The sequence below is a fragment of the Rhamphochromis sp. 'chilingali' genome (genome assembly GCF_963969265.1).
Source record: "Rhamphochromis sp. 'chilingali' genome assembly, chromosome: 14".
NCBI classification, from domain to species: domain Eukaryota; kingdom Metazoa; phylum Chordata; class Actinopteri; order Cichliformes; family Cichlidae; genus Rhamphochromis; species Rhamphochromis sp. 'chilingali'.
In genome coordinates this window covers 22,142,367-22,155,517 of record NC_137941.1, presented here as the reverse complement: position 1 = coordinate 22,155,517, position 13,151 = coordinate 22,142,367, and the positions used below count along the sequence as shown (strand labels likewise).

Below are 13,151 nucleotides of genomic sequence, written 5' to 3'. Positions count from 1 at the left end.
TATGTAATAACTATTAATAACTTTGATCGTTTTAGCTGGTCATGAGGAATGTGGCATGATATTAGAAAAGCTGCATTCAAGGTTTCCAAATACTTTATTATTGTAAGAAGCTGGTTTCAGCTCAGTAATGCTTGCAGCTTGAAACATCCTTTTTGCAACATGTATATTATACATTGTGTGGCAATTTTGTACAATTAATACAAAGAGGTTATGTGGTTTCTATTACTGTCAATGCTTCAATATACTGACTAATAGAATAGCTGTGAAAAACTATAAATTAACTGGAGAGTGTGTAAAGGCCCTTGTATGTAAATGTGTAGGATGCAGGATAAATAAAGAAAATGTATACATTTTTTTTGTCGTGAAAATAGTGATTTCAAGCTAAAAATATAAGATTTTTTTTTATTTCCTTCTACAAGGTTGTTCTGCAATAAGTTATGTATCCTTATTGTGTTTGAACAGTGGAAAATGGACTGTTAATGCATGGTCTCAGGTATTGCACACATAAGAGCTAGAGACAGCATCAACAGGCTTCAAGTAATGCTAAGACTGAAGAGCACAAAAACCTGAGAAAGTCTGAAAAGGCTCCGCACTGCATGACGAGTGTAATGTACGGCCGTGTGAAGACTGACCAGGTGAGCTGAGAGGGGATTTGATGAAGGCTTCGGGTCTCGGGGCTACTGGCTGCACAGGCCTGGTTTGTTTAGCTGCTAGCTTCTTGAGGCTGACTCTCCTCTTGTCAAACATCTCCTGCATGGACGCCTGCTTCTGGAAAACTTTCTCCACTTGGTCCTGATGCACAGGAAGCCACCGGAAAAGTGTCACCATTAAATGTGTTATTGATGTATGCCAACATCAGTAAAGTCGTAACACAATAATCTGAGATGAGATATTATGCAATGTTAGACATTAGCACTAATGTGGTCATTTTTGTTGGCGAAAACCTCAGCGATGTGACGTTTGAATGCAACACGTGTGTTCTCCTCTCATGTCAGTCCTCTTACCCTAAACTGCTGGTTCAGCACGGCCTCGTAGTCTTTCCAGATGGTGCTGAGGTCTGTCAGCTGATTCTCGCCTGCATTATCCAGGTAACGTTCCAGCTCCTGCAGGGCCAACTCTGCGCCCTCATGTGACTGACATTTATCAACCGGCTGAGAAGCCAGCAGGTATATGCCATCATCAACCCACTTTGATGCCTGCAGAGGAGAGCAGAGGAGGATGAAAGTGGAAAAACCAGAAACAACACAAGACAAAGGGACTAATGGGGGCATGTATGCAGTTGTCTTCTCACCCGCTCCAGCCGGTGGTGTAGCTCCCTGGCTTTGAGGAGATGGTCCTTCTTGGCTCTCAGATTGTTGTTCACAGTTTCACTGATTGTTCTAAGCTCACTGCATTTGGGCTGAATGGAGTCCTCAGCGTAGTGGGACTTCTGGATCAGTTCATCACCCTCCTGGGACAAGGCTGCAGTTCTGACCAGAACCTCCTGAGGACCAGTGTAGTGCAACAGTTCAGTTCTGACCTCAGCTCAGCGGACAGTTTGTTCCAAAGAACAGGACCACAGTTATTGAAAGCACACTGAGATGACCTGAGAGGTCCAGTTGGGTTATAGACACTGAGTGAGTCAAAAATATATGGGGTTGTTGTGCACACAGGTATTGTGCTTTGAATGCACTGTGCAGCTGTGACACGAATTTTAGGAAATATAAGCCTAAAAGCTCATATTTAAGAGTTCCTGCAGAGTGTAATGGGATTTTGTCCAGATGAAGCTGCTGATGTAGTTTTGGTTCTTGATTTAAAGCTGATTGCACTACTTTTTTATTTAGGTCTTTCTTGCTTAGTATGTGGTTCTGTTGGTCAGTGCATAGCATGTTTCAATTTGAATTACTTACGCTTTTACTTTAAATTTGTTTAATTTTTTGTGTAGATTGTTGTATTTTTAGACACAACCTTGTTCTTTTTCCACCCTTGATGTCATCTGAGTTCCCTTGCTCCTTGCTAACCTTCCTTAAGCTTTGGTTTTCCTTATTATCTTTATGGACTTTAATTATTCTCACAGTTTGGGAGAAACTCATCTAGTTTGATGTCCTTAAGTTGGACTTTTTTAGTGATCCCTGCGTCCTCTGTGCAGTACTTTATTAGATAAACGCACATTATGAAATAAGAAAACTTGAGAAAATTGCTGCACTTTAGACATTTTACACATGAATATGAAATATAAAGATGTTTAATCACATTTCATGATGATGATGATCACTATTATCTGTTCTATCAACCTTACTACATAAAATCGCAAACAAATTAGTCATTTTGAACAAAATGAAGCACATCTCCGTTTTTTTAATTTTCTTACATGAAAGTTTATTTAAATATCATTTAATTTCAATCATCTGCTAAAACACAGCCGGTGATTTGTTTTTGGAGTGTAATGTAATTTCGAAATGACAAAAAAGAAAGCAGAACACCTCCCCTCCACCCCCATCCATATTATAAAGCATCTTATTCAGCTGTTTGGGTCATGATTACACAAAGCTTTAATTGTGATGATTCAGGTGTGACTTACACAGACTTTCTCCTCGTAGGTCGTGAGCTCAATGAAGATGTGGTCAGCATGGGCTGGACTGATCCCAACCTCAGAGAAGGTTGCAAGTTTCTCAGACACCTGATCCAGCAGAGCCCTCACCTGCACCAGAAACACAAGTTTTGAAGAGATCCAGTATGCGGGATTTCAATATATAAAAAAAGTCCTGCTCACCTCTCGGTAGTTATGCTCAAAGTGGCGCAGTTGAAGACACTGCTCTAGTTTGGTTTGATGTCTCACCCAGAACTCATCAAAAGCTCGTTCTGTCTCGTCCAGCTGAGACAGCAATCTGCCAGGCAAGGCGAGAAAGACGGAGAGGAAAGAGCCAGCGTTAAATCGAGCTAAAGCCGTAGGGGGAAAATTAATGAAGCAGAGAATGCTGACTGAGGTTTTCAGATCCTCTTGGTTTATTGTGTTTGCATGTTTTTATGCTATTTAGTGGCAATAACTATTATGATTATTGTGGAGATCGGTTCTCTCAATGTGCCTTAAAATACCGTGTGACCTCAAAGCATACTGACTTGAAACAATATTCCTAAAATAGCGAAAAGAGATGAAACAGGCCAGGAAAAAATATCTTGCATTTTAAAAAAGGCTTTAATTTTTGTTACGTAAATACATCAGGATGTGAAATGCCTTTATAATTCAGTGCTGGCCTGATATGCTTAGCTCTTAATTTTAACTTAGTTCAAAGCATGTCCGAAAAAAATCTAGGGAATCATTATTTATGAATTTCAAACAAATATTCATCCCACAAAAAGTTAAAAGTTCTGTCTCAATCAGCAAAGAAAAAAGTGCTCCTCTAATATCTCCTAATGTGCCATGACTGGAAGTTTTTTAGTTTTCAGTCACCGTCCCGCAGCTGTGCCACTGGCGTAACTGGTTCCAACCTTTGAACTGTAGCCAGATTCTCCAGTTCATCCTGGTTCATGTTGTGGTCGGGGTCTCGCACTACAGGCTCATTGATGCTCTCCAACAGCCTGCTGCCCTGACCCAGAGCCACCAGTAAATCCTCCTAGAAATACAGAGACAGATGGGGCAAGCATGCATTATCTGAACAGACCAATGAAGCAATTAATGCATATCATATTACTCTTGTAATTTCAAAGAATGCATTTTTATATTTGAAGGTATTACCTTCATTCTTTCTTTCTTGCTGGTGTGTGTGCTCAGAAGGATGGTTGTGGCCTGTATTTCATTTGGGAGTTCAGTTTCTGCCAGCTCAGTCCCAAATGACTGCAGAGTCTGTGCCGTTTTCTTTACCATCAGTGCAAAGCCTTCAATAGCCTGAGTCACGGGAGACACAACAGAGATTTTCATCGAGAAAATGCCAAATTTTCATTCTCAGGTGATGCTGATAAAATGCACTGGGTTCTTGTAACATATAAAACAAATCATAAAGTGCACTTTTGAGGGGATTGGCTAGTTCCGAATTGCAGTCTGTAAGTAGAATACTTTATGACAATATCGTCAGTACTCAATTTGCAAATATCACTTTACATTTTGATCTTACTGTATAGGCGGAGGTTAAAGTAGACTGGATGGATCCAGTTCTGGCACTTTTAGCTAATAAGTGATCAAATCTTATCAGCAGTTTAATATCTAATAGAACCGAAAAATTTATTTTTCATGTGCTGCAGCCAACTTACAAGCCAGCTTCCACGTTAAACACAAGTAAGGTGTTCATGGATAAACAGAGTAACACTTATAACCTTCAGGTAATTTCAAATGCTTCAAAAAGTTTAGCAAATATCAGCAAATACAAACTATTTCTGTACCGTTTGGACCACAGTGTGGCTGCGAGCCAATTGTGTGTGGTATAGCAAGTTCCCTCAAAGAGATGGAGAAAGGTATAAGACAAAGAGGACAGGAGAGGAAGATGAGAAATTATTTTCAAAGGCATCTGATAAACTGGAAATTTAAAGCTTATGTAACCATGCTTATTCTTTGGTCATCAGATGTTGGACCTGTACATGGTACATACTGTATATATGTGCTGGATGAAAATGCTGGGGATTTTAGTGCAGGCTGTAGTGGTTAGTTTACAGCACTGTGGCACACAGACTAAGCAGTGCAGGTTGTGGTGTTCATTATAAGTGGTTATGTCAAGGGTAGCACATTTCAGTTTAAATTAGATCTTAAAGTATTATTTTTAAATGATCCCGCCCCTAATCCTTACAGCTGCATTGAATACTAGAGTTCTCCCTTCTACCAAAACCCACTTTAACCCTTGCTTACAGGCATGCAGAAAAAGTTTTTTTTTTTAATTGTCTTATAATCAATGGATAGTACTGAACAGTACATACTGTGCGGTGAGAGATCCACTTCTCATGGCAGTACTCCTGTGTTCCCCCGAGCTCCTGGGTCAGTTGGGTGCGATCAATATAAGAGTGCAGCTCAGTTATAGAGCTCAACATAATCACCTGAGAGAGACAAACATCAACATCTTTGAGCAACTATATTTCTTCTTCATTTTTTTTCCTATTTGAGAGGAGAACACAAGTCACTCATGGAATAGACACAAGTGTGTTTTTGCACAGGAGACCCAAAGCGCACGCACCGGCACCTTCATCTTGAACTCATCCTTGTTGAACTTGAAGAGGATGTCGGAGAGTGTGCGTTGCAGAAGGGTAGTGGGCCTCAGAACCAGAACCAGCTGGAGGTTCCCTGGGAAGGAGCCCTGACATAGGAAAGGAGACCGAGTATGTAGTAAGGCAAGCAAGTCATCACACTTCAGTTGTACATGTTCTGTTTTTTTCTTCTTTTGTTTTCCTGCTGACAGCATGGACTTCTCATATATTACTCTCCCCCTTTGTCTCTCCTTCCATCTCCCACGTGATAACACCGATGTGAAGAAGCTAGTAGACTACCAGAGAATGAAGAAAATGTGGAGGGTGCAGGGCGCCATCGCATGCCAGGGACATTAATCTTCATGTCTCTGAGATGCTTCTGCATGAATAATGAGGCAGACGGCGTATTCACACATGTGTGGAGGCACATTCAATCAGGGTTTCCCCTTACTCAGTTGACATTGTCAAGCTGAACTGGCATAGTTTTGAGTTGTTTGGTGACAAGGAAGTTATCAATTTATCTCCTTTTTAGACACATCTATTTCACATCTTATCCCTGTATCTGAGGAGTATTTTTTTAGCCCTTTTCACAGCTTGGCTGCACAGTATAAACACTAGGGGACACGTCTATAATTAACTTGATTATTTCTTTGCAAAAAGAAAACAAAGACAGTTGCTTCAAACAACATACTCAGCACAAAAACAGATTTCACTAAGCAAAACAGTTTTGCTTCATGTGTTCAGAACATCCACATAAATCCTTTTCATATGTATCTTTCTGTCCATCTACCACACACTCTCAGCCAACAGACCCAATAAAAGCTAATTAAAATGTCATGATTGACACCCACTGACAGCATGGAGGGCACAAGCTGATCTCCCTTCTTCAGGCAATACAATAGATAATGCAGCTTTAATTAGCTAATGACCTAAATGGATGGTTTGTCTGATTGGCCATCCTCCTCGAGTGAGTTGGGGAATGCTGGTCCAAGCAGAAGTGAGAGCGAATACATTGTTCATAAAAGAAATCCTCTTGGGAGCAGCATTATTAATGGGATTAATAAATCAATCCATTGTTTGTCCTTACTGACCCGCTGGAAGAAGGAAGATAACTGGTTAAAATGGTCATTCACCATCTGCAGAGATGAATCATGCAATCTGCAGAACATATGGCTCTGTTTGTTAGTGGTAGGTGTTATCACAAAACAGGCCTGTTATTAATCATTTTATGATTAATGGATCTGGCAGTCTTGTGCAGAAACAAATCTGAAACGAGTAAATGGTAAATCTGGTAAGATTCTATATTTTATCACCATCAAAAAACCAAAATCCTAAGAAATATATATGCAAATTAATATCTGAGCCTGTGTGTAGCAAAGCCTGATATATCCGATTCCTGGTAAGAATCCAGAATAGCTGTTAGGAACTTTAATGTAATGTCTTGTTAAACCTTCAGAGAATACATTGAACAAAGGCACTGCTGTGAGTCCTAGTGCACTAGCTAAATATAGTCCAACTAACACAGTGTGTTTTCTAAAACAGTCGCAGGAATTAAAAATATATATTTTTAGAAATATAACTATATATTCATGTGCAGCAGGTTATCTTCTTTAAATTAAAGTTCTCATAGGCTAAAGGCTACAGACAGTTTTGGGAGCTGACACTATTATATATATCCAGTCTTAGCTTCCAAGCATTCATCCATGTTGCTTGGATCTGTTGTCTCTGGCAGTCATGCACTACTTGCTCTTTGACAATGGCTGACACACACACGCCTCAGGAGGAGCCTGATAAATGACAAGCTTTAGGTAGTGACAGACTTAATTAAGACCAGTCTACAAACACTTTCTCTCATAAGACTCAGCTCAGCTGTCCTCAAAAACACACTGACCCACATTCAGGCCCACAAGCCCACATATGCACGAGTACACACATCTACATAGACATGCACATGCACAGCAAAAGACAAAGAGCATCACTCCTCAGCCGCCTTATTTTCTCACAGACACAGACCAACACACAGACGGAAGAACCTCCACTCTACAGATAGCGCCACTTTTCATCACCACGTATTTAACAGCCTGGTGGAATCACTTCAAGCAGAGTATTAGTACAGGGCTGACTGAATGGCCCCTTATTACCAGCCTGTCAACCTGTAAAAGTCTGCCTTGTGGGATTAATAAAGCTTGATTTAATTTGAAATGACTGAGTGGGTCTCCCATATCTCTGGAGACAGTGGGTGGTAATAGCCATCGTTTGCTCTCCCACTCAGGCATTTCATCTTTTTATACATCTGCCTCCTTCAGTGTTTTCAATAGACACGTGAGGATCTGCTTCACACAAAAAATGCTGTTCTATGTAGATTTCCTTAAGGAAAACTGTCCTACACACCATCTTTGTCATCTGCCGTGTCTGAAAAATCCTGAGATTCTTTTGATTCCAGTGGAGCAATTCTATGATACTGGAGATCAACACAGTAGCTCATTTTTGTTACATAAAGAAGCTACTAAGCCAAAGAAAAGTGGCCTTCTTTCATTAGTATATGAATCATGGTGCTTGTCAGCAGTCCATTGGTTTAGCTCCAGTTAAACAATACTGAGAGATTGTGTAAGAGGGTGATTCCCACCCCCATCTATATACACTATGGAGCGCTGCCAGTGCTTCATCAACTCCCTACAGAAAGCCTGAAACATGGATGATCATATAGACACTCTGGCTCACTGTACACAAGTAAAGCCTGGGACAAATGAAACATGCTCCAAAATAACATTCTCCTTATTCTGTTAGTGTCAGTTTTCCATCTAAAAAGAAGCAGGATTAATGAGCAATGGAAGAGATTATATCAGAAGTTCCCTCTATCCTGATGTATCATGCAGTAGCTGAAAAACATACAAAAGGCTACTTTGCTTAGTAGGTTGTGCAGGAGTCCTTTAAGCCACTGTGAGCAGCATTTAAGTGACTCATTTATACTAATTTACTCAATTGTTTATAATAGAGGCCCAAATATCAATCAATGTAAAGCCAAGATGATGAGTGAAAGATTTAAACGAATGTGTGAACAAAACAAACACATTCTGCTGTATTTTCAGCTTATTTTTCCCCATAGCTGTGAAAACACTGGCTGTGATGGTAATGGTCGAGAGCTTATGGCTGTGCTTTCTCATATATTAGTGGTGGAGCTGTTAAGTAGAGGAAGTTACAACATCTCTCTGAGGCCTAATAAGCTTCATCCTCCCATGGGTGATGGTGTACGGACAGTTCCTGTCAAACCTCGGTCCCCTCACTCTCACAGCTGATGAAATATCTGTTTCTGTCCCAGTGAGACTCATGCAGAAGGCAAGTGCATGCTCAGATCTGCAGAGGCAAAGACAAACTTACTGCAATACGAAGCAGGGTCCCCTTTACAGCTGCCCATCGGTCTTGCCGGCGATCAATCACCAGGATGAACCCCACGCCTGTTGACGACAAGCTGGAACACACAAGGAGGAAACATTTTCAGCACAAACTAAACAGATCTGTTGTGACCAGCTTGATGGTTCAAGGGTGAGAAAGTTAGCAGCACAGTGAATGTGGAGGATGTCATATCAGTTTGTTTGTTTGTTTTACATGGAAACAGCCTGTACTACAACCAAACGACAGACAAGTAGGGAATTCTTTAAACACAAGAGCTTTAAGAGGTGGGAAAAAATCCTCTATGGCACAGAAGTGAAGCCAAGTGCCTGTTCACAGATTTCAGTTTTGTTGTGCTGCTCTTTATCTTCTTAGACAGCTGGCGCCATCAATAAAAGGAGATACTGTGAAGCGCCTCCAGATTTCTTGGCCACCAGCCCCCAGCCCTCACTTCCCCCATTCCCCTGCTCTCCTTTGTGGTCCCAGTAGAAATGGGGAGGGGATGGGTAAACACTGACAACAACTACTGACGGCCGCACGTGCAGTTTACCAGCAGAATCCTATCTACACTACCTGAAACATGTGCATCCTGTTTCAGGTAGAGGTAAAGCACCGTCATTACCTTTCAAGCAGAAATATTCCAGTAAGCTTCAAGTATTTGTTTTCACATCTTTCATTCTGCAACTATTGACTGCGTAGACAAGGTGGCAGCAGTTAAAAAAAAAAAGAGCGGTCCGTGTAACAATGAAGGCAAAATGAAAACACAGTAGATGCAGATCCCAGTGTGTTGTGCTGTTTGAAGCAGAGGCAGCCAAATGTTTAAGACCATTCCAGGATCCAGACTCTGCACCCCCTTCACTGCATCTGTGCGCTAACCAATGAGAGCTGAGAGCTGCTGGAATAAGAGCCAACCAAACCAAGGGTGCATAGCAATGGGCAGCTTTATTAGCCAATCAACGGATCAAAACAGATGTGAGTGAGGTTCTGAAGAGCATTTACAGTGTGCACCCAAAGCTTGCAGTATTAGTAAATCTATTCATGTCTGCCTCTCTAGTTAATGCTGTTACTTACTGTATCATTTACATTAAATTACTCATGACACTTCCTTCCCCTTTCATCTTTTCCTTTTTCTCCTCCTCTATCATCCTCACTTTTCACCCCTGCAGTTTCACACAGTCATTGCTTTACAACTCATGTGCAGAGGTAAAGTGAGACAAGAGCTTTTCATCCTTTCAGACATTTATGACTCCTAAAATAAGAGGGTGGTTTATGCTGAACATCCACTGCCAGGGGATGGGAAATTTAATCATTTGGCCTATCAAGTAGTAGCACAACTTTAAAGTAAAGTATTAGCAGAAATTTGAAGGTAAATGTGAATAAGTGGATGTACAGTTTTTTGTGTAGCTATAAATTTTTTTTGCAAACACACAATTTCCCAACTACTGCAAAAACTACTCATTTAAATATTCATAGATATTTTCTGGTGCTTTGGGGGCTGCGCATCCATGAGTGTCCTTCTAATAATTGGATTTCTAATGTCAAAGGGTACAGAAGCACCTCGAGCTGTGAGTCGAGCTGTGAAAAAGCTTTTGCCCAAAGCCACTGCAGTGATGGGATGAGTCTCCTGGTTTAGTGGATATGCAACACATAACACGCATGGTACAGCCCCGGCCTCCTCTTGTCTTTTAACAGGGCAAAGAAATGTGCATCTGTGTTATATAATAAATAAGAAGCAAACCAATTGTTAATTTGTGAATCTATAAGAAACAAAATAAATTAAAATAAACTTTAATTTGGATTATGCTTATGAAAACAAAACCATTCGCCTGACTTCTAAGGGGGATTTTCTCGCAGTGATTGTATCCATGTTAATTTAATGTATTATGAAGTTGAAATGATTTTCTCTAGCAAAGACCAAATTAATATAGACTTAGATCAGAGATGGTATGATTTCAGAGAAGTCATTTGGGCCTCTCTTTCTTTCTTTGGTCTTTCGTTATCAACAAAAAGCTTACAATTTGATTGTACACACTAACAATTGTAGTTGTGTCTTTGTTGAAATATCACACAATCTGTGTATGTTCAGACAAAACCAATCACACCAATTTTGAGACCTACTGCCAAAACATAGCTGACCTGCTTATAGGCACCTGGCTAATGTGTCTGAGGGAGCATTCCATCAGTATTGTCACAAAAATTGATATCCGGATGCTAATCGCTACTAAAAATGACTACAAAATTAGATACTCAATCAAAATATTACCAAAACCAACAGTGCGATCTTTGGGTCCACCAGTTGTGGATAGAGCAGGCACAGAGCCCCTCCCCTCACTAGCAGCTGAACACATGAGTGGTAATTGACATTTAAAACAGTGAACAACATTTTATGAGGAATTTCAAGAGGTCAGTAAAGCTCCTGTTTCAAGAAAATTGAAGTATTGAACATTCTCACATGTGACGTTAGACATTTAACTATTTGAATGGTCACATTAGAGTGAAACTGTCTGTGGAAGTACTGAGGTTTCATTTTATTTTCGGCATCAGTCTGCAAAGTGTGATATGAGGAAGATATTAAAAGTCATATATAATTACTTCCGTACTTACTATAGTAATATAACGAATGTAGAATGTTCTGTTCACTGATTATCTCATTCTAAAGGTGAGAGTTCAATTTCCTCAGGCCAGTTCTCAAGGTCCTTGCATGGTTTTTGAAGAATTACAAACTATAATTATTTGATGCTTTATACTGGTTTATTTAACACGATGCAAAACAATAACTTGTATTCAAATTGTCTGTGTCAACATAGTGTAACGAGATCTGGCTGAAGGACTGATGAAGTTATGTGATGGCAACGTATCTGTTCATCCATCCCTCTATAAGGCACAAGAACTGCTGTTCTACTTAGAAATATTAGCAGATTTCAGTGAAAGCTGGACATGGTGTTTATTTACTGGGTTTAAACCCAAAATGAGCTTAAATCCAAGATCATATTTGCTGTTATATAGGCATTTTTTTCATTTTGGCAAGCATTGGTAGGTCCCCTAGAGTAGTGGAACCACTGCAGACACTGGATGTGCCATATTAGAAATTCATACAAGTAGTGAGGAAAAACAAGGTCCAAATGTAAGTGACCTCATTTATATCTGGACCTTGCTGCGGACCTTCTGATGGAGATTGGCATTCCCAGTTGTGCTTTGGTAAAAAAACGTAGTTATGCTTGTGTTGTGATGTGCATGTAGTAAATGTTATATGCTGTAAACTGGATTTCCTCCATGCAGTCGTTATTTATAAAGTACTCTGCAAACCCTAACATTACGGCTAACAAGTGGATTCTCCTGTTTCGGTGCAGCTAGCCAACGATAAAGAATCAGTTAGTGAAAAAGACACAGAAAGTGAAAAAGACAGTAAAAATAAAGTAGCCACCATAAACTGCTTTTTAGTTTTAGCTTCCTTGCTTTCCACTGAGTTATCGCTTCTTTCACTAGTTATTTTACATAAACTAATCTAAGTCTATTAGCAGCAACCAACCCACCAACCCTGTGACATCACATTCTGTACTGGCACAAGATGTTGCAATGCATTTGCTAAAGCCTGTAGCTTTAAACACTTCAGTCACAGACTGTTAAATCTATCACAATTCTTTTAAGAGTAGAGCTCCATGGTCTTAACCTTCATACGTAGTGTTTCATGTCCACTTTAAGAGTGCACCAGCTTAATGCCCCTCCCCCCACAGTCTGTCTGCTGACTGTATTCCCCAAGATACACAAACCATTTACGGGTTCATTTACTGAGTGTTGGTGGATGCAAAGAATAGAGTCAATTAATTAGATTCCTTCATTCACAAGACAAGACCCAAATTAGTTTAGTAGTCAACACATCCCAGCAACCAGCCAGTCAAGCATGCACACGTACGTATGTATGAGAGTATCAACATAAGAAATTATGTCTACAATTAATATCGATCCTGTGGTATTAATTTCAAACAAGCAGCAGCTGTCCAAGGTCAGAACAGACATTTGTCCCTGGATTCTGTGTGCCTCATTCGTGGTGTCAGTCCCTCAGGTATCTCCAGCCATCTGTCTGTGCATTCAGAACAGCTTGAGGCTGGCTCAGCACCATCTCACCCTGTGGCTGACCCTCACTCACTTGACAGAGTGACCAACAAGTAAGTGCATTACCTAAATTGTATCCAGTTAGGAAAATTAAGCCCATACTGAAATAAAGTTAGCCAAACATTGGCCAACTAACTCTGTATTTACTTCAAGTGATTAAAGCTCCACTGTTAACGGAAGAAAAGCTGTGCTGTGACTAAAGGCCATTGCAGACACATGGATACAGAGACATGCCTCAGTGAGCAAGTGGCCATGTCACACACACACACACACACACACACACCCCCCCCCCCCCTCTGGTTAGCTGTATGCATTATTCAGGTTCAACCCGCTAGAATCACTGCTGGTTTCTATTTATACACAATGAGAAATTTCAGGCAGAATGAAGGGAAAGCAGGACATACAAGATGATAAGCTAAATCAAAAAACATAAAAAAAAATATCATGATTTAAAGAGCCAGGTATTGATTATAAAAGAAATTTGGAGAAACGGTTGCTCC

The 13,151-nt window shown here is 40.3% G+C and overlaps 1 protein-coding gene across 4 annotated transcripts in view; it reads right to left on the bottom strand.

Annotated features, from left to right (window-relative positions):
• The window catches only part of mcf2lb (mcf.2 cell line derived transforming sequence-like b), a 51,623-nt gene that overhangs the window by 11,052 nt on the left and 27,420 nt on the right, over positions 1–13,151 (bottom strand). For all 4 annotated transcript variants that reach the window (XM_080902788.1, XM_080902789.1, XM_080902786.1 and 1 more), the window contains exons 4-13: positions 8,527–8,617; positions 5,139–5,258; positions 4,885–5,001; positions 3,716–3,865; positions 3,469–3,593; positions 2,753–2,867; positions 2,561–2,680; positions 1,292–1,483; positions 1,005–1,196; positions 633–792 (exon numbers count right to left, since the gene is read on the bottom strand). In XM_080902788.1, coding sequence (XP_080758914.1) covers positions 633–792; positions 1,005–1,196; positions 1,292–1,483; positions 2,561–2,680; positions 2,753–2,867; positions 3,469–3,593; positions 3,716–3,865; positions 4,885–5,001; positions 5,139–5,258; positions 8,527–8,617 — 1,382 coding nt within the window. The remainder of the gene's footprint in view (positions 1–632; positions 793–1,004; positions 1,197–1,291; positions 1,484–2,560; positions 2,681–2,752; positions 2,868–3,468; positions 3,594–3,715; positions 3,866–4,884; positions 5,002–5,138; positions 5,259–8,526; positions 8,618–13,151) is intronic.